The 27,940-nt window shown below is 51.4% G+C and overlaps 1 protein-coding gene across 2 annotated transcripts; it reads left to right on the forward strand.

Moving 5' to 3' along the window:
• The first annotated feature begins 3,098 nt into the window (after nucleotides 1-3,098).
• Nucleotides 3,099-27,176, forward strand: LOC111552573 (N-terminal EF-hand calcium-binding protein 2). 2 transcript variants are annotated; one of them, XM_026453618.1, is made up of 11 exons: nucleotides 3,099-3,202; nucleotides 5,464-5,489; nucleotides 5,654-5,751; nucleotides 15,078-15,214; nucleotides 18,901-19,019; nucleotides 19,210-19,289; nucleotides 21,840-21,893; nucleotides 22,796-22,908; nucleotides 25,218-25,295; nucleotides 26,189-26,280; nucleotides 26,719-27,176. In XM_026453618.1, the coding sequence occupies exons 3-11, from the start codon at nucleotides 5,671-5,673 to the stop codon at nucleotides 26,745-26,747; spliced, it is 783 nt and encodes a 260-aa protein (XP_026309403.1). In that variant the 5' UTR covers nucleotides 3,099-3,202; nucleotides 5,464-5,489; nucleotides 5,654-5,670; the 3' UTR covers nucleotides 26,748-27,176. The 2 variants fall into 2 exon arrangements, with proteins under 2 accessions (XP_026309403.1, XP_026309404.1); XM_026453619.1 differs by lacking the exon at nucleotides 5,464-5,489 and having other exon boundaries at nucleotides 3,124-3,202.
• The last annotated feature ends 764 nt before the right edge of the window (nucleotides 27,177-27,940 follow it).

Consider the following 27,940-nt stretch of genomic DNA (forward strand, 5'->3'; position numbering starts at 1 on the left):
GGTGTGCAGGGGGCTGTGGGTGCAGGGATGGGGACAGGTGTGCAGGGAGGTGTGGGGGCAGGGATGGGAACAGGTGTGTGCGAGGTGTGGGTGCAGGGATGGGAGCAGCTGTGCAGGGGGTGCAGGGTGGAGGCAGATAGGCACACAAGCACACACAGGACTACTCAACACTGATGCTAGCCCTGCCTCAGGTGTCCACAAGAAGGATGGATGGGATGCCTCAGAGGAGTGGAGGATGGGGGTGCAAACTCACAGGAGCCCCCAGGCTGCCCTTAGGCCTTAGAGATTACAGGAGCAAAGGCTCAGGTCTGGCCTATCAGGGTGGCTCCTGTGACAGAGACTTGTTTGGCTGAGATGGACACCAGATGCCCAGTCCCTATGGGAAGGTTAGCGTGCGGGGCTTGACTGGCATCCTGGGACATAAACCCAGAGGGTGGCCGAGGGCTGAGTGCTAGACAGCATTCCCTCCAGGGACATGGATACTGACAGGCTCTTGGCATTTGAAAGGTCATGGAGATGCTGAGTTCGTGCTAATTAGCAAAGACACCTGCAAAAGGCCCGCTTGGGGTCTCTGGCAGAAGTGCCGGCGCTGACTCGCTTGGCCTGTCTAATTGGACTGGGGGCCTGCGTAGGCCATGGTTTTCCTCATTAGCGGATTCATTAGGCCGGTGGTCAGGCGTTCAGGGTCAGCAGAAAGCTTTGTGATAGGGCACCTTGCTGGCCTCTGTCTGCCTGCTCTCCCTGTGTGCAGAGGGGGACCAAGGTACCTTGACAAGCACGTGGGGAGATGAGGCAGCCAGAGGGAGGCTGGGGTTGGGGCTCACTAAGACCCTCCTGTCATGCCCTTGGTGACTACCCCTCACCCAAAGTGGGGTGCCTGAGCCAGCACCCACCCCCTGCTGGGTAGGTGGCAATCTCGCCACAAGATCCTACCCCTGGATTAGGTTGAGAGCCTGGACTTGGGAGCCAGATGGCCTGGGTTCAAGCTTCAGCTGTAGGACCCAGGCAAGTACCCTAATGGCTCCGTGCCTCCATTTACCCCTCTCTAAAATGGAAGTGATAGTACTACCTGTGTCTTGTTATGAAGACTAAAGGAATGAGCATGTGGAAAGAACTCCACGTGTGGCCTGACTCCATGCCGTGATTCCTGGGTTTTATCTTCAGTCTTGCTGAAGACACTTGGGAGGCGTTCTCTGTCAGAGAACACGGAAAGCCACAACTTCGATTTCACTCATCTCATGGCTGACTGTGGACTTTTTGTTGTTAGGTTTTGGGTCTTTGGTTTGTGCATGGGTGGTTGGATTGGGGTTTTGTTGGCCTTTCCTTTGAAAGTCAAATTCTTCCCACTGTAACCTTGAAATCTGTGCTGTGATGTTGGGGGCATCTTGGGATGTTGGCCCTACCCCCCCACGCACACATGTTCATGTTCTTTACCAGCCTCTGATACTTTATGCCCTATGGGGTTAAAGAGAAAAGTGGTGGCGTGAAACCATGGTAAGATCTGAAGACCCCCCTCTCCTGAGCTTATGCTCTCACCCTGTGTTGAGCTCCAGCAGAGCTGCTAGGAGCACAGACAGAAGCACTAGAGCCTTTAAAGTTTAAGAATGACTCATTCTGAACCCAAGTAGGTCTGCCATGTCGGGTTAGGCAGATTGTGCGCTGCACAAGGGCACACACCCGAGGAAGTGGAGGGTTTCAAATCCAGGCTACAGTCCACTTTCAATACGTGCGCCAACACTGGCCTCATCCTCTCAGCAGAGAAAGTAGTGTCTTTTTCTAATCCACAGGAAGGTGCCATGTGGACTCGCAGGGCCCTTGTCCCAAGCACCCAGCTTTGAATGCAGATCCTCTGGAAGTAATGTGAGGGGTTTATGTAGAGAGGCTGGGGGCCAGGAACCGTCGTGGGCTCCCTTTTCTCCCTGACCTCCATGCCCCTCACATAGTTTCTGTTAAGGAGGAACAGATCCTTGAGGAGGGGGAGGTGGCTGCAGGGCAGGTGGGGGATGAGCTTGTTGGCGTTTGCTCAGCAGGTCTGTCTAGGTGGAAGGAACTGAGGGTGGAAGCTTAGGGACTGCCTTCCAGCGTCCCTGATGTTCTGCTCAAGCCACCTCCCCTGGTGGCTTGATCCAATCTGATCCAAACCCACAAGACCTTCCTGGTGGGGCCAAAAGTGTCCCCAGAGCAACTGCGAGTGAGGGGAGAAGGTGAGGCGATGGGCAGAACAGGTGGTATGCGTCAGCTGTGGACACCGCTCTGTGGAGCTCCACCTCAGAAGCACAGCCTCTGGCCAGAGCATTGGCACCTCCAGGCCTGGCACCTCCTTCCCGCATGGCTTGACATCTAGACGGCTGCATCTGTGGCCTGGGAGAGGAGGTAACAGTGAGAACCTCATGCCAGCCATTGGCAGGCATCTCATGCTGCCTCAGGGAAGGACTTGAAGTTTGCCACATAGATGGGGCAGAGAAGAAAGGGTTGTTCTGTACTCTAAGAACAGTGCTGAGAGAGTCAAGGCCTAGGGGCTGGGATTGGGGATGGGGATGTGGGGACACCACTTGGCATTTGGAAGCTATGGAGTGGTGGCTCATCCAGCTGCTGGGCTTTGGATCCACTTCATACCGATGGTGTTACGTGGGACAAGTTGCTCACACTGAGTTATCTTAAATAGCACCTGCCTCCAGGTGGCCATGTAAATTAATGAGAGAAAATTCCCTGGCAGGGGCAGGTACTCTGTATTTGTTGAATACATGGCAACTGTTGAGTGCATGGTGAGCCCAAGAAAGCTAGCTATTGCATTATTGTTGGTTTGAGGATTATCTGTAAACAGGCATTGGTCTGGGAATTAGCTGGATGAGGCAGTGATTCTCTGTGTACTGGAGTTTACTGGTTAGTGTGGGAATTAGCTGGGTGGGTAGGGATTATCTAAAATGGAATTTGTCTTTTAGTTTGGGAGTTAACTGGGAGGGCAGGGATTATCCGAGCTGGAGTTCCTCTGTCAGTCAGGGCATTGCCTGGATTTGGGGGCCATGCATGCACTGGCCCCACCAGCCTTATCTCTGCAGACACCAGCTCTTTTCCCTGCTTCCTTCCTTGCAGATGATGGGAAGCTGTCCTTGGAGGAATTCCAGCTCTTCTTTGCAGATGGTGTCCTCAGTGAGAAAGAACTCGAGGATCTCTTTCACACTATTGATTCTGACAACACCAAGTGAGCTTCAGTCCTGGTTGGCAGAGTGGGGGCATGTGTGGGCCATGGTAGTGGCGTCTTTTCATCTAGTCTCCATTCCTAGTCCCCCGTAAGGGGCAGGAGAACTGAAAATCCCCAAATTTGCTAATCCGGAAGTCAGCTCTTCACCGCCTGGGGTGACTGGGGCGTGTGCAGATTCGTATTGCATTGGCTACTATCGCAAGTGTGTCTCTTCTGGGTGCACATGGCCAACTAAGGAGAGACTCCTGGTTTTGCAGTGGACATGGGATTCTGAAAATGGGAAGTTGGCAATGACTTCATCTTTCTGCCATCTTCAGCCAGCAGCCGGTTCTGACCGTAGCCCCAATGCCTGTGCATCCTCCTAGTCCCAACATTAACTGTGAGGTTGAACCTCACCCTAACACTGACTCCTGTGTTAAAGCAAACATGAATCCTAACTCAACACTACATCTACCATTATACTGTATTAAACCTGTTCTCCAACCCAGTCATAACCCTAACCTGCATCTCAGAATCAGTCAAAAACTCTGGCTCCACCCTATCTCTAAATCAAGTGGGAAATGCAGATTCTACTCAGACTTACACTTGATCCTTCCCAACGTCACCTCCAATCTTGCCCTTGGGGTTCCCCAGACAGGATGAGGGCTGAGCCCTCTCCTCAACCCCACCTTCAGGAGGGATCAGAGCCCCACCTGGTCTCCTTTCTCAGGATTACTTGCATGATGAGGACCCAAGTGTCCGGAGGGCTGCTTAGGGCACATTTGGTAAGTTGAGATTCTCTGAGACTGGCTAGAGATGGTCTGGACAAGAAGCTACCACAAAACCAGTGTGCAAGGGGCAGAGCACAATGGTGGCTTGGACCAGAGGCTGGGGCTGAGGGTGTCCTGGGGGGCACTGGCTGGGCACCAGGATGTGGTAAGTGGAGCATACACCATCCTCTGGGAAAGGCCACTTTAAAGAAATGGCTTCAGGCTGCAGACTGCAGAATGGAGAACTCTCTGGAGCCAGATGGAGATTTCTGAGCTGTTACTGCAGCTTCCTGGGGTGCTTTGAAGGGGCCAGGCAGGTGCCCATTGATTTAGACCTTCTCTTTCAGGGCCTTTTGTGTTAGGGCCAGCAGGGTACAGGAGGAGGTGGAGGTGGAGGGAGAAGGAGGCACTGGTTTGAGAGTCGAATTGTGAGAGTGTGTGTGGGTGGGTGGGGGTGCAGGGAGGACTCGTGGTTATGGAAGGTCAAAGCTCTGAAAGACTTTCAGGATTAATCTCCTCAACATTCCCTAAGGTGTAAGCCACAAACATTAGCTCCTTGGGATGCTAAATAGACTTTGTGCCCAAAAGAGTGTACAAACAAAAAGATTTGTGAAACACGAATTAAAGCAGAATGACAGGGTCGCTTTCTGCAGGACTTGCCAGAACTCTGAATATGAGATGGAGGTTGGAGGCACCTCCTGACAGAGCATGCAAAGCCTCTGAGTGCAGATTCACTGGGCCACAGAAGCCTTCTGTCTAGATGCGCCTTGCTGAGCCTGGGCTCCTCTGAGCACGAGGAGGGACCTGGTCCCAGAAAGGGCCACCACTGTACTGGGTCCCTTGCACATTGACTTGGCAGTTGCTCCTTATCCAGACCATCTCTAGCCAGTCCCAGAGGGCCCCAGCTTATCAAATCTGCTCCTAAGCTGCAGAACCACCATGGTTGCCAGCACTGCAGCCCTGATCTTGGGGCTGGTGTATGCTCCTCCACTGCCATGGGGATAGTCTCATGTTCAGCCCGCTCCCCCAAGAAAGGACACGAGCCTTCTCCAGGCTGCAGGAATGGGGATGTGGGACCCAGGGGCTGGGACCAGAACAAGAAGGGCTCTGCCACACCCCCAAGGACTCCAGGACCCAGCAGGCAGGGTCGCCTGGGGGCGGGTCAGTGGGTCAGGTGAGAGCTTTGTGGACAGCCCGTCACAGTAACGGGTCCCCATCCTCTGTCCCTTTACCCCTTTCCCGGCCCCTGGCTTGGCCCTACCCTTGGTGTCATTTATTCATGATGGGGTCAGCAGACTCAGAGAAAACAGAAGAAGGGTGGGTGGTGTCAGGGGTCAGACAGACATGGGCCTTCAGGGGTGGGGGTGTCACCTACCTGCTGCACACTCATCTATAAGGCGGGGCTTGTGGGGCCAGCACACAGGCTGCAAAGAGCAGGCGGGATGTGTGTTTTCGCAGGCTGTGCAGGGTCAGGCCTGCTAACCCCCTCTCTGTCTCTGTCTGTCTCTGCAGCCACGTAGACACCAAGGAGCTGTGTGGTAGGTGCCTGGCTATTCTGGGACCAAGATGGGGGTGCCGGGATGGGGCTGGAGGAGAAGGTCCTGAGGCAGGGAGGCTGGGGCTAGCGCAGGTGGGAGGGGCAGGAGTGCTGAGTGGGAGGGGCAGGACCTGTGACCCCTGACCTTTGCTTTTCCTTCCCCAGATTACTTTGTGGACCACATGGGTGACTATGAGGATGTCCTGGCCTCCCTGGAGACTTTGAATCACTCTGTCCTGAAGGCCATGGGCTATACCAAGAAGGTCAGTGGGTGTAAGTGGCCCCGGGGTTCCAGGGCTCCAGTGCTGCTTCAGCTCCACCCTTGCCTAAGGATGCCTGGATTTTTGAAGACAGGCGCCAGAGAGGCCTATCTCAGGGCTGGGCTTTGCCTGGGCCTCTTCCAAGCAGCTGAGATAAACTGGGAAGAGAATGGAATGGCATCGTGAGTGGCTCTGGTTGGGAGCAGGAGGCATTTTCCTGGAGTCAGGTCTGATCCTGGGCTGGGGTCTTAGAAAAGGTGGCTGCAATCACCCTGTGCCCTTAAGGGGTTCACAGACAGGTGTCGTACTCTCTAGGTCAGGCTTACAAAACTGGGGGCGGGGGCGGGGGCGGGGTTGGCGGTGGGGGTGGTTCGTGCATCTGAACCTGGCCCCATATCAGGTTCTCAATGCTCAGCACCTGGTTTAATCTCACAGCAACCCTATGAATGGTTACTATCATCTCCCCATCTCACAGCTATGGAAACAGAGGCTCACAAAGGTGAACTCAACAGAGTCACAGCCAGACAGCCATGGCTGCTGGCTGAGATGAGAGGGGAAACTGAGTCAGGGGCCTGACAGGAGGCATGGGAGTGCAGCATGACACTCCAGGCACACCCAGGAGGCAACTGGAGAGTCAGTCAACCAGGAGCAGAGGGTAGCCATTGGGCACACCAGTCAAGGCCCACGGTGAGGGAACTGGGAGCATGCAAGGATGAGGGACACACAGGTGCTCGAGGCAGCAGCCACCGTCACCGTGAGTTTTGGGAGCCCAGAAAAGCCCAGCCCTGTCTGCCAGTTGACGCCAGGGAACTTAGCTGATAAAACCAGCCAGACCTGGCTGGAGGATCTGAGCTGGTCATTTCCCTTTCTGAGCCTCAGTTTCTCCATCTGTGAAATGGAGATATCCACTTTATGAAGTATGAAATCCTTCAGAGATTGAGCAAAGTAAGGCTTCTGAGCATACAGGACAGAGCACAGAGCAAAGGCACCTGCTGGTTTGTATCAATAGGTTCCTACTGTGTGCTCAGCCAGACGTTAAAACCCATTTTGTGTGATTTTCCCATGCTTCTCAGTTACTGCCTGCCATGTATTAGAGAGTCTCTGTTTTGCTATATATCTAAAAATAGCCAGGGCTCATTCTGAACCTCCACGATTCCACATTTCCATTTCTGTCCCAGTATCATGCTGTTTTGAGTCTTGCCATTTTAGAGTATATTTTAATACCATGTAAGACCTGCTCCCTCCAATTATTAATCGTTGTAGAATATCGTTTGATATCCCAAAGTATCAAGGTATAGGCGGTGGATTTAGAAGGTAGCATGGAAAGATCCCAGGCTTCTGAGTCACCCAGACAAGGGTGGCAACCCCCGCTGTGCTCCAAACAGGCTGTGTGAGGTCACCATATGCTCACGGGTGACCCTGGGAAATGGAAATCACCTCCTTGAGCCTGGGTTTTCTCACCTTAGAAAGGCCCATGTCCTAGCCATGCTGTGAGGCATTCATAACATCCATGGTTGCGTCTTGGTCTTTAGTCAGACTTTTCAGGAACACAGAGTTCTCCATCAGTGTCTACTGATACAAGTTAGACCGGTTTTAGAGATCTTGCTCTCGGAAATCATACGCGTATGATGTCAGGGGTGGTCTTTGGTGGATTTTTTGGCAGTCGTGGTGATAAGTTGTTGCATCCGTGATTGGCATTTTTTTTTTCCTTTTTCTTTTTCTGAGACAGAGTCTCACTCTGTTGCCCAGGCTGGAGTGCAGTGATGCAATGTCAGCTCACTGCATCCTGTGCCTCCTGGGTTTGAGTGATTCTCCTGCCTTAGCCTCCTGAGTAGCTGGGACTACAGGTGCCCACCACCACTCCTGGGTAATTTTTGTAGTTTTAGTAGAAATGGGGTTTCACCATGTTGACCAGACTGGTCTCGAACTCCTGACCTCAGGGGATCCGCTGCCTCGGCCTCCCACAGTGCTGGGATTCTAGGTGTGATGTGATTGGCATTTCTTGTGCTTGCGTGGTTCCTCACTGGTTTTTGTTTGTAGAAGTGCAGCTTGTCGGTTGTTGTTGTGAATGCTTTTCTCGTATGTGCTGTTTGCTTTCATCAAGCTGTAGCCTCAGTTATTAAGAGTGCCATTGTCTCTGCATTCTAGCACGTGCCCCTCTTGCTTCCCTGTCTATCTTGTGGCATTTCCCCGCATGTTCTAAAACACCGTGGTGGGGACTGGCCGGGCACGCTTGTTTGGCTCCTGATTTTCGAGTGCATCTCTAGTACTTCTCTGCTGATTATCATATTAATACCAGGTCTTACTTTAGAATCCTCATCAGCATGTTGGAGAAATATTTTTGCATTCCCTTGGTTCCATTTTGTCTTAGGAGGGTGGTAGTGAATGTTTTCAAATGCCTTTTCGTATTTTTAAATGATCATATGACTTTTTTCCCCTAAGCCATTGATGGGGTGGATGCTAGTTTTAGATTGTTTCATATTGAACAATCCTTAGCTCCCTGTGATAAGCCCTAATTGGTACATTATTCTTTTATCACATTACTGAGTCCTTGTCATGAGCCAAGAATTTTATCTCTGTCTCCATTGGGAATGGAGATTGGATGATAGCTTGGGAATGATTTTGTGAGGTGGTTTTGAATGTATTCTGTGTATGAATCAGCTTCTCTAACATAGAATCATTTTTCTACATAAAAATAGAACTTACCCGTAACTCTTGGGTCTTGGTGTTAAACAAGGGAGGGGATTATTTTCATAGTTATTTTAATGTCATCCCTACTTTTAGTCAACTTTTTCACTTGTCCATTGTAGTATATTTTTAAACAAAACTGCCCTGGGCATAGTTGTTTTTACAATCAGTCCTACATGGACTGTTTTTACGACTATTTTTAAAAATCTGAAACATGGTTTGACACAAGCAGCCACTTAATGCAGATTAAGTTCAATAAAAGATCTGCTGCCCCTCATGGTGGCTCACGCCTGTTATTCCAGCACTTTGGGAGGCTGAGGCAGGAGGATCACTTGAGCCCAGAAGTTCAAGACCACCCTGGGCAACATAGTGGGACCTCGTTTCTACCAAAAACAAAACGAAACAAAACAAAAGTAGCCAAGCATGGTGGCATGCGCCTGTAGTTCCCACCTACTGGGGAGGCTGAGGTGGGAGGATCTCTGGAGCCTGGGAGGTCGAGGCTACAGTGACGCACAGCATGCCACTGTACCCCAGCCTGGGTGACAAGAGAAACCCTGTCTCTCAAAACAAAAATAAAAAAATAAAATTTGCTGCTATAGCTCACATCTTAAGTGTCTCCTATTTTTCTACATTTTAAAACCTTCTATTTGACAGTTTTGCCTGTTTTAATTAGCTGTTTGAAATATCAAGCTCCTGGCACATTTATTTAAATTTCATGACATGTTTTCTCATTTATTTATAGTTCCTATCATTATTATTTCCTCCCTCTGAAAACTTTAGGTTTGTTGTTTTTGCTGTTCTTTTTCATATGTGAAATGGAATGCTTACTTTTTTTTAATAATGTTTGAAATTTTAAACATTTACTTTTGACGGGGGCTGGGTGCAGTGGCTCACGCCTGTTATCTCAGCACTTTGGGAGGCCAGGACGGGCAGATCACCTGAGGTCAGGAGTTCGAGACCAGCCTGGCCAACATGGTGAAACCCCGTCTCTACTAAAAATACAAAAATTAGCCGGGTGTGGTGGCAGGCGCCTGTAATACCAGCTACTTAGGAGCCTGAGGCAGGAGAATCAGTTGAACCCGGGAGGTGGAGGTTGCAGTGAGTGGAGACCATGCCATCGCACTCCAGCCTGGACAACAAGAACAAATCTCTGTCTCAAATAAATAAATAAATAATGGCCGGGCACGGTGGCTCACACTTGTAATCCCAGCAGTTTGGGAGGCCGAGGCAGGTGGATCACGAGGTCAGGAGATCAAGACCATCCTGGCCAACATGGTGAAACCTCGTCTCTACTAAAAATACAAAAATTAGCTGGGCGTAGTGGCAGGAGCCTGTAATCCCAGCTACTCGGGAGGCTGAGGCAGGAGAATCGCTTGAACCTGGCAGGTGGAGGTTGCAGTGAGCCAAGACTGCACCACTGCACTGCAGCCTGGGCAACAAGAGTGAATCTCCGTCTCAAAAAAAAAAAAAAAAATTACTTTTGATGTTCCCATAGTAATCACAGATGTTAATGTGTAGTGTTTTCACCCTCTCTATTCTTTCAGCAGCCTGTTATGTTCTCATTTATTTTTCAGTTCATTGTGTTAAGATAAAACTGAATGACCAGTGAGGTTTCTACTCTATTTTTTAAATGTACTGAGATTTTTCCATTACATTTGTGTTTGTTTTTATAACTATCTCATGAATGCTTGAGATGGTGTGGATTGTGCTTGCAGAATTATCAGATTTGAAAATAGCTATCCTTTCTTTGTTATGAAATATGTGCTGCTAAGAGACAATTTTTTAAAGGTAAAATTATGTCTCTTCTGCAAGTATTAAAATGCACACATCAAATATTTTTTCTTTCTTCTTTTCTTTTTTTTTTTTTGAAACGGAGTTTCTCTCTCGTTGACCAGGCCAGAGTACAATGGCGTGATCTCAGCTCAGTGCAACCTCTGCTTCCCGGGTTCAAGTGATTCTCGCACCTCAGCCTCCCGAGTAGCTGGGATTACAGGCATGCACCACCATGCCCGGCTAATTTTTGCGTTTTTAGTAGAGACAGGTTTTCACCCTGTTGGCCAGGCTGGTCTCGAACTCCTGACCTCAGGTGTTCCACCTGCCTCGGCCTCCCAAAGTGCTGGGATTACAGGCGTGAGACACTGCGCCCGGTCCGAAGATATTTTTAAACTCAATGTGAGAATCAGTAAGATGTTGGAACTGGCTCAAAGGAGAATTGAAAGAACTTGTGCACTAATACATTAGGTAAATAGCAATTCCGAAATCAATTGGTGAATAAATGCATGACTGGTCACTATCCCAGGGCAACAACCAATTGCCCTGTGGAGAGTGCCAGACAAAATTCCTGGCCATTTCTGTGGAAAAGAATATATATATTTTTTTAAGATGTGGTCTTGTGTTGCCCAGGCTGGAGTACGGTGGCACAATCATTACTTGCTGCAGCCTCAACCTCCCAGACCCAAGCGATCCTCCCACCTCAGCCTTCCAGGTAGCTGGGACCACAGGTGGGCACCACCACTCCCAGCTAATTTTTTTCTTTTCTTTTTTTTTTTTTTTTTTTTTTTTGGTAGCGACAGGGTTTCCCTATGTTGCTTAGACTAGTCTCAAAGTCCTGGGCTCAAGCAATCCTCTCCCACCTTGGCCTCTCAAAATGCTGGGATTACAGGCATAAGCCACCACGCCCAGCTGGAAGAGAACTCTTTGAATTATTATAAATGGTCTGTGTCCACAGAGTTGTAAAAGTTGCTCCAGGGAGGGCAGGAGTGGGGTGAGGGTTGAAACATTACGTCGTAGGTACAATGTTCAATATGTGGGTGATGGGTACACTAGAAACTCCACCCACACCATGACGTACCCATGTAACAAACAGGCACATGTACCCTCTGAATCTGAAATAAAACTAATAAAACATAAAACCCAACTTTCTGTCCTCTGCTTCCCTCCTTTAACAAGTTCTCAAATCCATCTTTCAAATAAATCAGTTTTGGGAAACAAAACAAAGTAGCTCCTGAATAAGGAACAACTTAGATAAATTAGAAAAAATAGTGAACTTAGAAAAACAAGAAACCCAAGAGTTGTTTTTGCCCATTTCAAAGACTTTCACTGTTCTTTCTAACAGTGCCCTTTGCATCCATATTTATCATTATCTAATGTTTCTGTCCTGTGGGACGGGGTTAGCTGATTTCTCATACTAAATTGTGTTTTGTCATTAAATCTTTGTGTTTCTGATGGTTTTCTTTTCTGTATTTTTAGCCATGTTGTTTGATGCATATAGACTTGTTACAGTATTTTTGTTATATATAAATGGTACGTAGTTGATATGCAAAATTTAGGGAGTAAAGTATAAAGAAAAATTCAAATTGCTTCTAATTCCCACTATCCCTCACCACTGGTAACATTTTAGTTTATTACCTTTAGCATTTTTTATGTGTATTTCTTAAACTTATAATCTGTGTACAAAAATATATTTCCTGCTCTTTTACCTAATATTTTAACATTTTCCCCATGTTATTAAAACTGTTCAAAAGCATCATTTTAAATATTTTAATGTACTTATTTTTCTTCTTCTGTTAGGTATATTAGATTATTTCCAAGTTTTTGCTATTATGAATACCTTGTGGGATACACAGTTGTCCATATTTTGCACTATTTCTTGAGGATAATTTATCAGAGTTGGGAAATTACTGAGTTAAAAAATCTGAGCAGTTCATGGCACTTGACATATAACAAAATGGTTTGATTAGATACCTATAAGCATTGAAGTCCCCATAGCTATATCCTGTGTCAGTACATGAAGATTTAATAATGGCATGTCCTTGTTATAACTTATGCCTGTTATCATTATATTCCTACCTTTCTTGGGCAATACTTTCTCATTTAAATTCTAACTTGATAGTGATATTGTACCTTATCCAGTTCATTCAATCACAGTTGGTTACTGAATCTTTACACAGGCTTTTCTTTATAAGTCCTTTGTGCTGTTTTGGTTTAGGTGTGCTTCTGATGGACCTTGTTTAATCAGATCTAGGACTGTGTCTTTACATAAGGGAATTCGGTCTGCCTTTTTCATTATGATTGTTTTATTTGGTCTGACTGTTATGTTTTATTCTTCCCTTTTTTTATGCTTTCTTCTTGTCTTTTACGTTTTACCTTTTGGTGCTCTGCCCTGTTTATATCATGGATTATGATTTGGAATGTACAATTCCTGGTTTCACTTTACAAAAATACATTATTAACATTCTTAATCCTATTTTTATACTTAGCTAATAAACACTTTCTCTTCCCTTTGGGAATAAAAATAATTTTTAAGATTTTAGGCTTTTTTTCCCTATACTTTATTGACCGAATCCAATATAGTTGAAATTAAACCATTAGTGGTTAATGTTTTTATTTCCTAACTTCTGTAACCTGAATGTTTAATTTGAGTGATTGCTGTTACTTCTTCTCACGACTTCCCCATATGAAGAACTTTCTCTCATTGAAGCTCAGGTGACTTAGGACAAATTCTTAAGCACTGTTTGCAGAAAAGGTGCTCATCTAGTAAAATTTCAGAAATTTGCAGGTTTCTGGAGATCTCCCAGTTGTTCTACCAGTGAGTAACTTGTCCACTGGATGCAGAATGTCTCCATCTGGACTTTCCCTATGGAGCTTGTGGATCTGGTCTCTTGTCTGAGGCAGCTCAGTCCCCTCACCATGATGTAATATACCCATGTAACAAATAGGCACCTGTACTCCCGTGTCAAATCTGGGATTGTATCTTTACATTGGGGAATGTAGGCTGCTTTTCAACTGTGGTGGAAGAAAAATCACGAAAACCTTCATTTTTTTACTCACTGGAAAATAACTTGTCTTCTTTGGAATTCAGCTAACTGGTAACACTGATCCCTGACCACATCTTCCGTCATTGGTCCGGGTGCTTTTAACACACACTTCAGCCCATTTTTCTGCTTGATCACTTCTAGCAGGCTTTTTCTTTGTGTTTAAATTTTTTTTTTTTTGAGACGGAGTCTCGCTCTGTCGCCCAGGCTGGAGTGCAGTGGCGGGATCTCAGCTCACTGCAAGCTCCGCCTCCCGGGTTTACACCATTCTCCCGGCTCAGCCTCCTGAGTAGCTGGACCTACAGGCGCCCGCCACCTCGCCCGGCTAGTTTTTTGTATTTTTTTTAGTAGAGACGGGGTTTCACCGTGTTAGCCAGGATGGTCTCGATCTCCTGACCTCGTGATCCGCCCGTCTCGGCCTCCCAAAGTGCTGGGATTACAGGCTTGAGCCACCGCGCCCAGCCTGTTTAAATATTTTACCAAGCTATGCCTTTATGTCCATTTTTGGCTATTCGCGTGTCTGGAGTCTGCTGATCGCTGGATCACGTGTGGTTTCGGTCATTGCCATGTATCAGGCTGCCGGAACCTGCCAGGCTGTAAGAACCTGACGTACTTTTGGCCATGTCCTCTCTCAGGGTCTGTCCCCAGCAGGCCCTGGTGCAGCCGTCAGCTCGGGGGGGTTGTCCACCTCGACCATGCCTTAGCTGTCTTGCGTGCCCCTCCTCCTCCTCTGTTTCTCAGTCTGTCTCAGCCGTGTTTCCCATTGTGCAATTATTGCTAATTAATTCCCAGTCTGAGTGATGGATGGTTTAATTTGCTTTCTTTGAGAGCTGTGTTTTTCCTTGCCTTGCCAGGGACTGGGCAGAATTCCAAGGTGCCTGGGGCAGGTGGCTTGGGAAGGCGGGGTCTTGGCAGAGGAGGCCAGGAGAGCAGGTCAGGGTTTGGGAGACCCAGGATCCCCCAACACAGCATCATTTTCATCATCTTGTCCTTGAGCGACGTGGATAAGCAGAGCCTTCTCCCTTCTGCGGTCCAAAGCATCTCCACTGGATCCAAACGCTTGAGAAATGTCCTTGCAGAGTCTCGGGACAGAGGTGGAAATTCTGTTCCACACCACAGAGCAAAACTTGGAGAAAATTCTCTTTTTCGTCTTTTCCCCAGAGTTCCCCCGGTCGCAGCATCTGCTAAGACTCCCTCTCTGATTCCCCCCAGGCTCCTCGCTGGCCGCCTCCTTTTGATTACTAAGTCCTGGGCACTTTCCTCCCTTGAGCTGCTTTTGATTCCGTTTTGTCGTTTTCCTTAGCAGCAGCCTGGAGATCCAGAAGCCCTAGGAATCCTCTTTGGAGGAGGAAGTAGGGAGGAAAGGTTGTGGATTCTTCTTGCCTGATGATTATCCTTGTCACAGCAACAACAAAACCAACAGTCGCTATCACTGCCACCATCACCGTCATCTTTACTGTAGCACCTACTGTTGATTGAGTCTTTGCTGTGTGGCAGGCCCTGTGCAGAGCATTTTATACACATGTCGCCATTTAATCTTTACTAGAACCTTGTAAGATAGATACTTCAGTGACCCCATTATACTCGGGGAGGTCACAGAGCTAGTAAGTGGTGAAGCCAGGGTTCAAATTTGGTCTCTAAACCTCTAGCCTCTGCACTGGACACGCTACAGCCTCTAAGACTGGCCCCCAGGAGGCCATGGGGTCCTCCCTTCCCTTTGCAAAGCAAATTCACCAGCACCAGCTTTCCTCCACTCCTGTGCTAGACCCCACTTCAAACTTCCCTCGCACCCGTTTCCCCTCAGTGCCCCTTCCCTTCCTGCTACAGGTTTACGAGGGCGGGAGCAATGTGGACCAGTTTGTGACCCGCTTCCTCCTGAAGGAGACGGCCAATCAGATCCAGTCACTGCTGAGCTCAGTGGAGAGTGCAGTGGAGGCCATCGAGGAACAGACCAGCCAGCTCCGGTGAGTCTCTGAGGCCCTGCAGGGTCCCATGGGGGTATGCTGTGCGCACGCACGTGCCCACCTGCTGCTTGGTGGGGGTGTCTGTGTACCTAAGAGCTGGGTGACCTTGGGTAAGTTGCCACAGCTCTCTCTGCCTTCAGTGCTCCACTGTGTAATGTAGGCACAATTATATACCTGAAACCTCAGCCATTGCAAGGACTGAATGAGATAGGAAATGCTCAGGAGAATGCCTGGTGCACGTATTTATTAATACAGTGAAGACACCATTTCCCAGACTCTAGTTTGTTTTGCCGCATCCAGATACTACTTACTGTTTATGCAGAACTATTCTGTTGTTTGGGTCACATTTTATTTTTAATTTTTTTAAATTTTAGACAGAGTCTTGCTCTGTCGCCCAGGAGTGCAGTGGCGTGATCTTGGCTCACTACAACCTCTCCCTCCCGGGGTTCAAGCAATTCTCATGTCTCAGCCTCCTGAGTAGCTGGGACTGCAGGTGTGCAACACCATGCCTGGCTGATTTTTGTATTTTTAGTAGAGACGGGGTTTGTCATGTTGGCCAGTCTGCTCTTGAACTCCTGGCCTCACATGATCCACCTGCCTCAGCCTCCCAAAGTGCTGGGATGACAGGCGTGAGCCACCGCACCCAGTCTATTTTCTCTCTCTCTCTCTCTTTCTTTTCTTTTCTTTTCTTTCTTTCTTTCTTTTTCTTTCTTTCTTTTTCTTTCTCTTTCTTTCTGTCTTTTTTTCTCTTTCTCTTTCTTTTCTTTTCTTTTTTCTTTTCTTTGAGACTGAGTATTGCTCTGTCACCCAGGCTGGAGTGCAGTGGCGTGATCTCAGCTCACTGCAGCCTCTGCCTGCCAGGTTCAAGCAATTCTCCTGCCTCAGCCTCCCTAGTAGCTGGGATTACAGGTGCCCGCCATCACACGCCCAGTTAATTTTTGTATTCTTAGTAGAGATGGGGTTTCACCGTGTTGGTCAGGCTGGTCTTGAACTCCTGACCCCAGGTGATCCACCCACCTCAGCCTCCAAGTGCTGGGATTGCAGGCTTGAGCCATGGAGCCCGGCCTTATTTTATTTTTCAACACAGGATCTCACTGTGTCCCCCAGGCTGGAGTACAGTGGCACCATTGTGGCTCACTGCAATCTCCAGCTCAGGTTCAAGCAATTCTCCGGAGCACCTCAGCCTCCCAAGGAGCTGGGGCTACAGACACGTATTCCCACCACACCCAGCTATTTTTTTATTTTACTTTTTGTAGAGGTGGGGTCTTGCCATGTTGGCCAGACTGTTCTCAAACTCCTGGTCTCAGCAATCCTGCTGTCTCAGCCTCCCAAAGGGCTGGGATTACAGGCAGGAGCCACTGCACCCCAGCCCACTTTTGAAAATTAGAGATCAGTTTAGGAAATGGCATATGGTTGTAACTGCACTCTCAGCACCACATGCCATAAGTGAAGTAACTGTAAAAATAAGCACCCATCATTGCTTACCATCCAGCTTGAATCCTGAGGCTTGCTACCTCTCTGTTAAAAACAGAGACTGGGAAATCAGAGAGAGGTGTTGAAGACAGTAGTAGCAAGTTGAGACTTTCTCAGGAGGAGTGAAAGAGACGTGAAAGCGGGTGGTTTTCTCACAATATTTGGTCTTGTGTTAGGCCTTGTTTGTATGCTTGGAACCATGGGACTGCATCTAGGGTCCCCTCCTAGGTGGTAGATGCTGTGTTAGGGCTGTGACCTGGTATTTAGAGAGAAGCAGCATTCTCTTGGCTCAGCAGTCCCAGCTCCCTGGGGACCACGAGCACACCCCCACCTCCATTTGCTGTTCTGAGTTGAGACAAACCTCTCTTTGCCCAGTTCTTCCCAGAACAGCTCATGTGCTTGGCACAGAGAAGAAAAAGAGAAAATGCAAACAGATGAGGGCAACAGCCAGGTGTCGGCACCCAAGCTCGATTGAGCCTTGAATTTCCCAGGCAGAGGCATGTGAGGACCAGGAAGTTGGTTTGCTGGGGGACAGAAGTTTGATTGTGTGTTTCTTCGTGGGTGAAGAGCTGGTCCTGATCAGATAACGATTGTGAAGGTCGCTCTGACATACTGTTTCCAGATGAGTTTGCTCTGAGCATTTCCTGCTGAATGACCTGGGAAAATTAAAACACAGATTCCCGGGCTCCTGGCCATACCCACTGGCCAGAATCCCTGGGACCGGAGGCCAGAACTCAGCATGTGTGATCAGTCTTGTGATTCTTGGGTTCCCTCGAATTAGCAGCCATCACTATGAAAGCTGACACTTAGATTTCCTTGGTTTTCATGTTCCTATCTTGATGAAAACTTGCTGTTTCTATCCAGCCACAGAACAGATTGTATTGTTGCACGGTTTTCAGAGCTGACTTCCCGCACTGGGCCAGTTCCATCACGTGTCAGCAGTTACGTCCACCTGCCCCCACGGTGGGACCTTAGTTGGGGATGTTGTCGGAGGGGCAGCTTGTCGTGATGCCTCTGTTCCACACGTGCCTCCCTCGAACTTCCCCAAATCTCAGCTAGTTTGGCTCTAGGCTGTGCGTCCCTGAGGACTGTCCTGTTTCCCAGCCCCGGGACAGTCTCCCAGGATGTCACCCCTAGCACAGGCTACTGGCTCAGACCCCACTGCCCAGGAGCCCTGAGCAGCCCGTCATGGTCTGAGGGACACATTTACTTTCCTGCTGGTTTATAGAGAAGCCATGATTGACACCACAGACTCTGCCAGCCTCTCCCCTCCCAAGGTGGGAGTCGAGTTTGCTCCCTCGGCATGGGGGAGAGCCTGGCTGAGTGCGCAAGGTTCACAAGAGTCAAATTCCACAATGCACCAAGACCGTGGTGCACAGACACCAAGGGGGTGTGGGGGCCGTGCACAGGGCATTGTGTGTGTCTTTTGAGGGGAGTGTCTTTTGAGGGGAGTGTCTGTGTTTCTGTATGTCTGCTGGGAGCTTTTCAGCATCCTTTTGCACGGGAGGATTTGGTCATTCACTGAGCGTTTTTTGAGTCCCTACTATGTGCTGGGCACAATACAAGGTGAGCAGTGTGTGTGTGTGTCTGTCTCTGGCTAGCTGCGCCTGTCAGGGCACACAGGGGTGTGTGCACATCAGTATGCACAGGAGTAGGGGTGTTCAGGGCCGGGAGATGGGGCCAGGCCCAGGTCAGGATGACAGTCTTTGTCGTGTTACATCCCCACTGTCAGTGTCTCTTTAGGTCTGGCTTTTATGTGTATGTGTTGGAGGAGAGTCTTGAAACCAGGTCCACCACCCCAGAGGGCAGCAGACATTAAATTGGCTTATGAGGGAGGGAGGGAGGGGGACTTGGTCACGCCACAGCTTGGGCTCTACAGGTGCCCGAAAGCTTTGAGCTGTTAGGGTGGGGTGGGCGCCTGGCTCAGTCTCCCCCTGGAACTGAACCTCTTGGGGAAAAGGCCTGGGCCGTGGGGTCCTGGAATAGAGCTGAATTCAAATCCCAGCTCCGCCCAGCTAGCTGCGTGGCCCTGGCTGAGTCATCTGCTTTACGAACCTCATGTCCTCCTCTGTCAAAACAAACGCCACGATGCAAGTTCTGTGCACGTGTGAGCCCACTGTCAGTGCTTAATAAATGCCCATTGAAGCTGCTAGAAGTGGTCAGGGCCCTGAAGCCGCCATCATAGTCTGTGTGTTTTCCCATTCAAACTGCAGACAGAACCACAGCAAACCCAGCCACAGTGTGGCACAGACCTGGTATGGAAGCCCCACTCCCGCCTCGGCCCCCAACCACAAGCTCATGGCCATGGAACAAGGCAGGAGCCTTCCATCTGGTGAGAGAAACCGGGGCCCTGGTGGGGGTCGCGGCTGGAGGTCCCTAGGAGTTCTGAGAGTCCTCTGACGGGGACTGGGGAGAGGAGGGGCAAGTCTGACGCCCCTGGAGGGGCTGGGTGTTTCCAGCTTCCCCCTGAAGCCCTCGCCCTGCTCACCACTGAAGTGTGTGTGTCTCTTTGTCTTCCGCAGCCACTGAGGATGCAAAGGAAGAGGGTCTGGAAGCCCAGATCAGCCGCTTGGCAGAGCTGATTGGGAGGCTGGAGAGCAAAGTAAGCCCTGGCGTGACCCCCGCCTCTGTTCCTTCCAACCCCTGAGGGAGTGCAGTTAGGTCTGGAGTTCAGGACAAAAGTCTGGGCTGCAGAGGGGCCAGGGAACCGTGGAAAAGACATGCCTCAGGTGGGGTGTGGGTGCTGAGGACGAAGCTAAGGATGAAACCCAGGGGATGCGTGTGTTCAGGCCCAAGGAGGGGTTCCTGGGAAAGGGAGTGTTGGAGGGTCACGTGGGCCGGCAGGAGCAGCTCCAGGAGCAGAGGGTGATCAGCAGGGTCCCGTGTTGCAAGGCCCTAGCTTCAAGGAGACTTTGCTCTGAAATGGCTGGAGCAGGTACTGGCCAAGAGGCAGCCCCAGGACGAGAGAGAGACGTGATGATTCGGGAGAGATTCAAAACAAGGAAGGAAGTGACCAGCAGTAGCAAATGTATTAAGTGTGATATGGGACATCCACAGGTGATAGAAAATGGCACAGCCCCTACAGAAAATACTTTCAGAGAATGTTTCATGACTCGGGATAGGGTGCTCACGATATGACCATTTGGTGGAGAGAAAAGTTTGTCTTAGGGCCTACAGACAGATGGGCTGAGGTATCAGAATTCTGGTTGTGCCGCTTCATCGCTGTGTGGCCCTGGGCCAGGGACTTGTCCTCTCTGAGGCTTAGATTCCTCCTCTGATGATCCAGAAAATACCCTGGAGAATGGGACCCCTCCCTCATAGGGGTGTCAGTAGGAGGAACCAAAGTGATGTCTCAGTGGTTCAGCACAGGGCCCGGTGCCATAGTTTGCATTTAACAGGAGCGATGTTAGTAATTATTATGAGGCATTCTGTTACCCAAACCTGTCCACATGTGCACACCACACCCGTCTACCCACAGAAGCCAAAGTAACTGAGCTCCCAGAACCCTGGGACTGAGGTGGTTTTATGTTTCTCCTACTTTTCGGTATTTTTTTTTTACACCCTTTGTAAAAGGTATTGCTACTTTTAGTTTGGGGGTTCTGAGGAATTCGTGGGGGCAGGAACAAGGGGCCCCCCACACGGAGAGAGGCGGAGGCTGACGTGGAACGAAGTCCCAGGGAGCAAGCTGACACTTCCTCCTGCAGGGATGAGGCTGAGGTGGAGGTACCCCGTTGTTGAAGTCGGCTGCGGGAGCGGCTCGGAGGGGACCCCGTGGCCCGGTTGTCATAACAACTCAGCGGGCGCCTCGGGAGGGAGACTCTTTGAAGCTTATTTTTAGAGCCCCGTCGCCCTAACAACCAGGCTGGCTGCTAACCACGGAGTACCTGGGCGTCCTGGAGACGGGGTGGGACCGGGTCCTCCTCCCCAGTCTCTAATTGGCCCGGGCGGTCAGCAGGGGCCAATCCGGGCCTGGCTTTAGGCCCTGCCCTTCACCGGCCAACCTGAGCTGCCAAGGATGGAGGCCCTAGGGGCAGCTGGCTGGGAGAAGAATGGGGCAGATATGGCGGCCATAGTGCGTCTCCTCATCCTCCTATGGCTCTTCCAGCCCCAGCCCTGCAGGACCCCTCACGTATGCTTGTAAAGCTGTGGAAACAGACTTGTTCCTCCCAGGTACACCTTCATCACTTACCAAGGCGTGTTCATGCTGTGTGCCCCGGAGAAGGCAGTACACGTGCCACGATCAGCTACTGCAGGGCCCCTTGCTCAGACATTTAGAACCTCTCGGTGGTGACTGCACAGACTCATCCACCTGCTGCTGTTTTCCTTATTAACCGGTAGTTCTTTACCTGCGCCCTGTGTGAGTCCCACAGACGGTCTGTCCTCATGGAGGGTGGACGGAGACAGCCACAGAGGTGGTGGTTAGTGGGCTGCCCAAGCTAAAGGAAGCAGCAGCAGGATCCTGTGCGTCAGCATCAGGTAGAGACGCTGGGCTCAGACCCACGCTCTGACACTTACCCTGCTTTTGTGCCTTCAGAGCCGGGGTTGTCTGCCGTGACAGAGTGACTGGGGATCATCTGTCAGGGCTTGGCCCTGTGTAGGTACCAGGCGTGGGTGAACAGAGTAGATGTGGTTCCTGGAGACTGAAACTTACAATGGGGTAGCACGTACCCTGGGGAGTCTGGAAGAGTGAATGTGTATTTGTAAATCATCTAGCTCAGAGCCTGGGGAAGGCCAGAGAGAACAGGTCACCCCATGAGATCCCTGAGGTGCTGGGGGTTATGACTGGGGTAAATTGTAAGTTATAGGGAATCTAAGGGCTGTTGCTCATCATCACGGCAAACCCCAGCATCTTGGACTCAGGCCTCTGGAGTCCCCAGTGCTACCTCTCCCAAGCCATCCTTGCCCCAGCAACATGTTCTGGGCCCCCCTTATACCCTCTGCAGTGGATCAGCTGGGCCTCTCTGCCTCCCATTGCCCCCAGATGCCAGGGCCAGAGGGAGTCTCTGCCACTTCCTAGGGTTGGTCTTCCAGCCCTGTGCAACAGGGCCCTGCCCCTGGGAGCTCCCAACAGCCCCAGGGATCCCAGAGCTCCTGGCACCTGGGACGGAGTGGGGCTCTGGGTCTAGCAGCACTGCGTGCTGGATTGTTTCAGGCACTGTGGTTCGACCTGCAGCAGCGCCTCTCAGACGAAGATGGCACCAACACGGTGAGTCCCCTTCCCACCTCTGTCCTGGGACCACATCCCTGCCCACACCAGGACTGCCAAGATCTAAGTGGCTCAATGCCCCTGACCCCCCTCTCCCTGCCTGGGACCACCATGAGGGGAGATGTGGCCCCAGTACTTGGCCCCCAGCCCCTGCCCTGGCCCAGGAGCCACCCCATTGACTCCGGGGGTATTTCTTGAGGCTCACTGGATTTTTTTTTTTTTTTGAGACTGAGTCTCATGTTATGGCCCAGGCTGGAGTGCAGTGGTGCGATCTCAGCTCACTGCAACCTCCACCTGCTGGGTTCAAGCGATTCTCCTGCCTCAGCCTCCTGAGTAACTGGGATTACAGGTGCCTGCCACCATGCCCGACTAATTTTTTGTATTTTCAGTAGAGACGAGGTTTCACCATGTTGGCCAGGCTAGTCTCGAACTCCTGACCTTGTGATCCGCCCGCCTCGGCCTCCGAAAGTACTGAGATTACAGATGTGAGCCACCATACCTGGCCCAGAGGCTCCTGGACTTTGATCCACAAAGTTTGTCCTAGAGCAAAGTGGCAGCCAGACCGTGATGTGAAAATGCTAAGGCCATCAACTAAGTTTTTCTTGTCAGTGGATGTGCTGTCTCTCTGGGCCCTGGAGGCCTTGCAGGCAGCTGTGGACAGGGGTGGGGACTTGGTAAACAACTCATCTGTTTTCCCCATTTGTGCACTGGGCTCGAGGTTCTAGTCCTTTCTTAGCCCATTTTTAGTCCATTCTTATACATTCATAGGTAAGAATGAAAAGTCGGGGAGGTTTATTTTATTTTGAACCAGGAAGGGAGGTCATGGAGGCCGGATGGAGTCTTTAGGGAGAAGGCCGGGGCTGGAGCCCCCCCGCCACTGACTCCTGCTGTGGCCCTGGCAGCACCTGCAGCTGGTCCGACAGGAGATGGCCGTGTGCCCCGAGCACCTCAGCGAGTTTCTGGACTCCCTGCGCCCGTATCTGCGGGGGACCGCTGGAGCGGGGAGCTGCTTCCAGTGAGTGAGCTGCGGAAGCATGCGTGGGAGGGACCGTGGCAGGGAGCTCAGCCTGGCCGTGGATGAACAGGGTGGGACTAGGCTTACCCCTGAGTACAAATCGCATCCCCGGGAGACAGACACATAGCTGGGTGCAGGTCTCCTCCCAGCCATGCAAACGTGGCATGTGCCTTCATCTCCCTGTTCTCAGCTCATTCATCTGTAAAGGGGGGAAGGCCACCGACAGGACTTCTTGCTGGGGTGATCACGATTCATATACAATCAAGTGTGTGAATCTCAAGTGTGAAGGGCTCTGGCTGTGCCAGGTGTGCTCAGCCAGCAACTGAGAGGAAAGGAGAGTCTGTGAGGCTGAAGGGAAATGCCCAAGAAATGTAGCCGCCCCTCCCTCCCCACGGATGTGCTGAGATGGAAATGTAGCTGCCACTCTCTCCCTCCCCACGGGTCTGTGCTGAGATGTCTAGGGCAGGACAAGGGGCCTCACCCTCAAAGTCCTGTTCATCCCCCCAGGAGGATGTAGCTCCTTGGTAAAGCCAGGCCATGGCCACAGTGGAGGGGGTCTACAGAAAACAACAGCCATTTGTTCTTGCTGGTAGTGGTCCCCGAAGAGCATGAGGCCTAGCTGTTCCTCCGCCAAGGCTCTGCCCAACTCCCTCCCTTTCTAGGGCTTTCTTCCATCCCCAGGGCACACATTCATTCACCACATTGCCTGGGGGCACGGCTGTGAACCAGGCAGGCCAGGTCCGGCACAGGGTCTTCAGGAGGGGTCTTCCTGGGCCCCCGTGCACTGAGGCCTGAGTGACAGCAGCCTGGGCAGGAGTGCGGCTGTTGCGGAGACCCGGAGTGGCCACAAGGGGCCATGCTTGAGGAAGTAGCCAGGGTGGGGGGCAGGACCCACGCCCATCCAGCAGGACAGACTCTACAGGAGCAGGGGCCAGACTTGATCTTTTCTCCATGACATGAATTACATGAAAAGAAAAGTGGGAGGCCCCAGAGTGAAGTAGGGCCATCCCAATAGGCTGTGGAGAGGAGGCAAGGTGGACATAGAGGCTCTGGTTTCAGAGCCTCAGTAGAGGACAGGGCTGTTTGTTGAATCGGAGACGGCCAGCTTGGAGAGCCAGGTGAGCCTGCACTTGCCAGGCACGGTGTACCTGAAGCTGCACCGCAGTGGAATCCAGCCTGGCCCCCTCCCTCCAGGCTGAGCACTGTTGCCCCTCATCCCCTGCTCTTGGCCCCCTTTATGGTCACTTGGGGCTTCCTCATTGTAGTGCACTTGCAGAGAGGAGCCCAGAGCGGCATAGACTATCTGCGCCTTTAAAATGAGGTGAGTGCTGTCCCCTGGGTCCCACAGAGTGAAGGGAGACTTGCTTGCAGCCCCTTCCTTGGTGAACCCCCTCTCCCTCAGCCTCCTTTCCGTCAGGTACAGTGCAGTGGGGTTGTTGTAAGGATTAAATAAGATGACAATTAGGATGAAGATGCTTTGATAATTTAAAGATAGGGTTATAGATATATGTATTTTTGTTTTTGAGACCAAATCTTGCTTTGTTTGCCTGACAGGAGTGTAGTGGTGGAAGCTCAGCTCACTGCAACCTCTACCCACCAGGTTCAAGTGAGTCTCAAGCCTCAGCCTCCTGCATAGCTGGGATTACAGGCATGTGTCACCAGGCCCAGCAACTTTTTTTTAAGAGACCAGGTTTTGCCATTTGGGCTAGGCTGGTCTTGAATTCCTGGCCTCAAAGTAATCCACCTGCCTTGACCCCTCAAGACTTCCAAAAGTTCTGGGATTATGTGAACCATCACACTCAGCCACCTGGTTTTGTTTAAATAAATGTGAACATTTTAACATGACATTTCAGCTAGGCACAGTGGCTGAAGTTTGCAATCCCAGCAGTTCGGGTAAGCCAAGGCGAGAGGACTGCCTGAGCCCAGGAGTTCAAGACCAGCGTGGGGACCATAGCAAGACCCCATCTCTCCTAGGACATTTTTTGAATTAGCCAGGCCCAGTGGTGCACACCTATAGTCCCAGCTACTGGGGAGGCCGCAGTGATTGTGCCACTGCACTCCAGCCTGGGCAACAGTGTGAGACCCTGTCTCAAAAGAAAAACTACATGTCATTGATTCTATTTAACAAATAGCTATTGGCCACTATAAGAAACCAGGCCTTCTTCCAGGTGGTGGGGGCACCCTGTCGAGTCTCGATGGAGGACAAGACAGGAAGAAAGGTTGAAGGCGGCTGTTGTGCATAGTGGTGGGTTATAGGCCTACAGTGGTCATGGTTGAGCCCCAGCCTCCCCGCCTGTCTCCTGTTGCAGCATCACTGCCGTGAGGCTGTCAGATGGCTTCACCTTTGTCATCTATGAGTTCTGGGAGACGGAGGAGGCATGGAAGAGGTGAGACACTGGGTCCCCATAGCAAGTGAGGGGGACACAGGGAGGTGGGGGGGGCCTGTCTTCCTGGAGCCAGGATCTCCTGGGGGGTAGAGACACCCCCCCCAACCACACTCTTTCCCTGTAGAGCCCCTTGTCCTCTTGGAATACCCCTGTGGGCCACTGCACTGCCTTCTTTATCACCCTGTAGAGTTGAGGGCCTGACCTAGAAGGCACCTCAGTCCCCGTGTGATCAGTTGTTCCAGCATTTAACCTCCCCTCCAGCTGAGTGCCTGCTAGGAGGGAGGGCGATGGGGTAGGGTGGCATCAGCACTGATGGGCTTTAGGCCTTTGTCGTCTGTTCAGAGCACATCTGGGACAGGTTGTTCCCCACTCCGGGTAGAGACTAATTTCTCCGGTGCCAGCCTCACAGGCAGGAAGCAGGGCCTGCGGGTAGCTCATGCTCCCAGGTCCTGCGTCCCTGGTAAACACGGTTTGTGGACAGACTCAGGCCCCCGGTGGGAACAGGGGCTGTCCTGAGAAGTGAGGGTGTCCCCTCCCTGTCCGTACTTCAGTGACTCATAGAACAAGGGACTAAAACTCTTTCCAGCTGCTGTGTTGTCATCGGTCCCAGGAGGAGGACGGCCCCACTCCTCCTCCTAGGGGAAAGCGGGAGGTAGAGGCTCTGTGCAGAGTCGGGGGATCCCGTGCCCCATGTAAGGCTCACAGGGAAAAGAGAAGCTCACCGCCTGCCCCAGAGATCCCCAGAGTCAGCCTCCCTGCACACCCCCGCACCTTCCCACAAAGGCTTGGAGTCCAAACACCCCCCCCCCCCCCCCCCCGGGCTTCTCTATAAGCTCCCCATTTTGGGCAGAGCTTCACTCCTGGTGCCCCTAACACATGTCCCTGGGTCGCAGGCACCTGCAAAGCCCCGTGTGTAAGGCGTTCCGGCACGTCAAGGTGGACACACTGAGCCAGCCTGAGGCCCTCTCCAGGATCTCGGTGCCAGGTAGGGGGCAAAGGCCTGGAACCGCAGTGGCCACCTGATTGGAGAGCCAGGGAAAAGCCTAGAAGGCACCCTCCATCTGCCAGGGACTTGCCTGCTTGCTGTGGGCCCACTATAAGCCCCTGACACCAGTGCAGGTGTGCAGAGAGGGTTCTAGGGGAGAGGAGAGCTCCAGGCTCAGAGCCAACCCTGAGGTGACCCCACATCCAGGTATGCTGGCCACAGCTTACACCAGCGCACCCCTTCCACGGCCCCCTACTTCCAGCCACACTGAATTTCCCTTCCCAGGTAGGTGGTTTCCTCCTGGGTGACCAGCAAGCACCCGTGGGTCACATAAGGACAAAATGCTATCTCCCCACCTGCCCTTCAAGACGGCCACCACCAGCTACACAGCTGCCCACATTCGCACTCCTTCACTCTAACCTGTCTCTCTCCTCCTAGCTGTTTGGTGCACGGTGGGACGGGACTGAGAGCCTCCCAGAGGCCCGCGGAGGAGCCCACCCCTGGCCCCTTCTGCTTGGGAAGGACATCCCCTGTTTTCTAGAAGCTGGTGCAGAAGCTGTCTTTTCAGTCCATTCTCCACAAGGTGTTTCCCTGCCGTGACTTGAAGGAGGCCTCCCCTGCCCCCCACACGAGAAGGCAGAGCAGTCTCTGTGCTGCCAGGTCCTGGTGAAGTCCAAGGTTGTGGGTGAAGGGGGCGGCTTCCTGGAGCCAGCACCCCCACCTCCTGGTCCTGGCCTCTCCCCGACCCCTCAGACGGCCACGCATGACCCGCACTCACCACGCCCTGCCCTCTTCAGTGACATTCTTCTACCTGGTAGGAGTCATGACCCTGTAGTGCCCAACCTAGCCAGGCCACCACCACTGGGCCCAGGCACCAAATAAACCCTGGTTGGGAAGGGCTGTGTGCTGTGTGTGTGTTCCTGGTTGACAACAGCAGGGGCCTGGGAACCCTGCAAGTGCCCCCAGCCTCCGTTTTCTGAACCATAAAATGAGGTGTTCGCTCTATGCGGTACTTTGACATATAGGCTCATGCCTATTCAGGAGCCCGGAGGGCACCACCCCCACCCTCAGGTCAGTAATTCACTCAGAGGACTGGGCGCAACTGTCAAAGTCAAGGTGGATGACAGACAAAATCCAGCAAAGAAAGAGGCTCCCGGAGCAGGGGCCAGGCACAGGCTGCCAGTAAAGGCACGCAGACAGCACTGAACCCTCCCAGCTTCAACAGACAGAGCATCACCAACCAGGGATGCAGTCCTCAGTCTTGCTAGGGTTTGGTGACGTAGACACGGCTGACACCTCGTGGCTCAAGACCCCACCATAAGTCACATGGTTGGCACAGACCATGCAGCGTGGCCCAACTAAGACACACCAGGCAGGATGCTCCAGGGACCGGTGAGTCCTTCCAGCACAGCTGTGCATGAGCCATTCAACAACGCAGGAGAGCCCGACTGTGAACTGCAAGTCACGTCTTAAGTCTTATTCTGGAAGCTTTGTAACTTCTTCCTATTTCTCAGTCCTGGTTGGCAGGAAAGAAGTCACTCACGGCCCAGTGCAGTGGCTCACACCTGTCATCCCAGCACTTTGGGAGGCCGAGGCAGGTGGAAGACCTGAGGTCAAGAGTTCGAGCCCAACACACTGAAACCTCGTCTCTACTGAAAAT

The sequence above is a fragment of the Piliocolobus tephrosceles genome, unplaced genomic scaffold, assembly GCF_002776525.5.
Source record: "Piliocolobus tephrosceles isolate RC106 unplaced genomic scaffold, ASM277652v3 unscaffolded_44819, whole genome shotgun sequence".
NCBI classification, from domain to species: domain Eukaryota; kingdom Metazoa; phylum Chordata; class Mammalia; order Primates; family Cercopithecidae; genus Piliocolobus; species Piliocolobus tephrosceles.

Bases quoted from the DNA above. Each gene is read 5' to 3' on its own strand.
- LOC111552573 (XM_026453619.1), top strand. From the start codon at position 3,139: ATGGTGTCCTCAGTGAGAAAGAACTCGAGGATCTCTTTCACACTATTG. The intron at 19,290-21,839 runs GTAAGCCCTGGC...GGATTGTTTCAG, and splicing joins TTGGGAGGCTGGAGAGCAAA to GCACTGTGGTTCGACCTGCA. The intron at 25,296-26,188 runs GTGAGACACTGG...CCTGGGTCGCAG, and splicing joins ACGGAGGAGGCATGGAAGAG to GCACCTGCAAAGCCCCGTGT.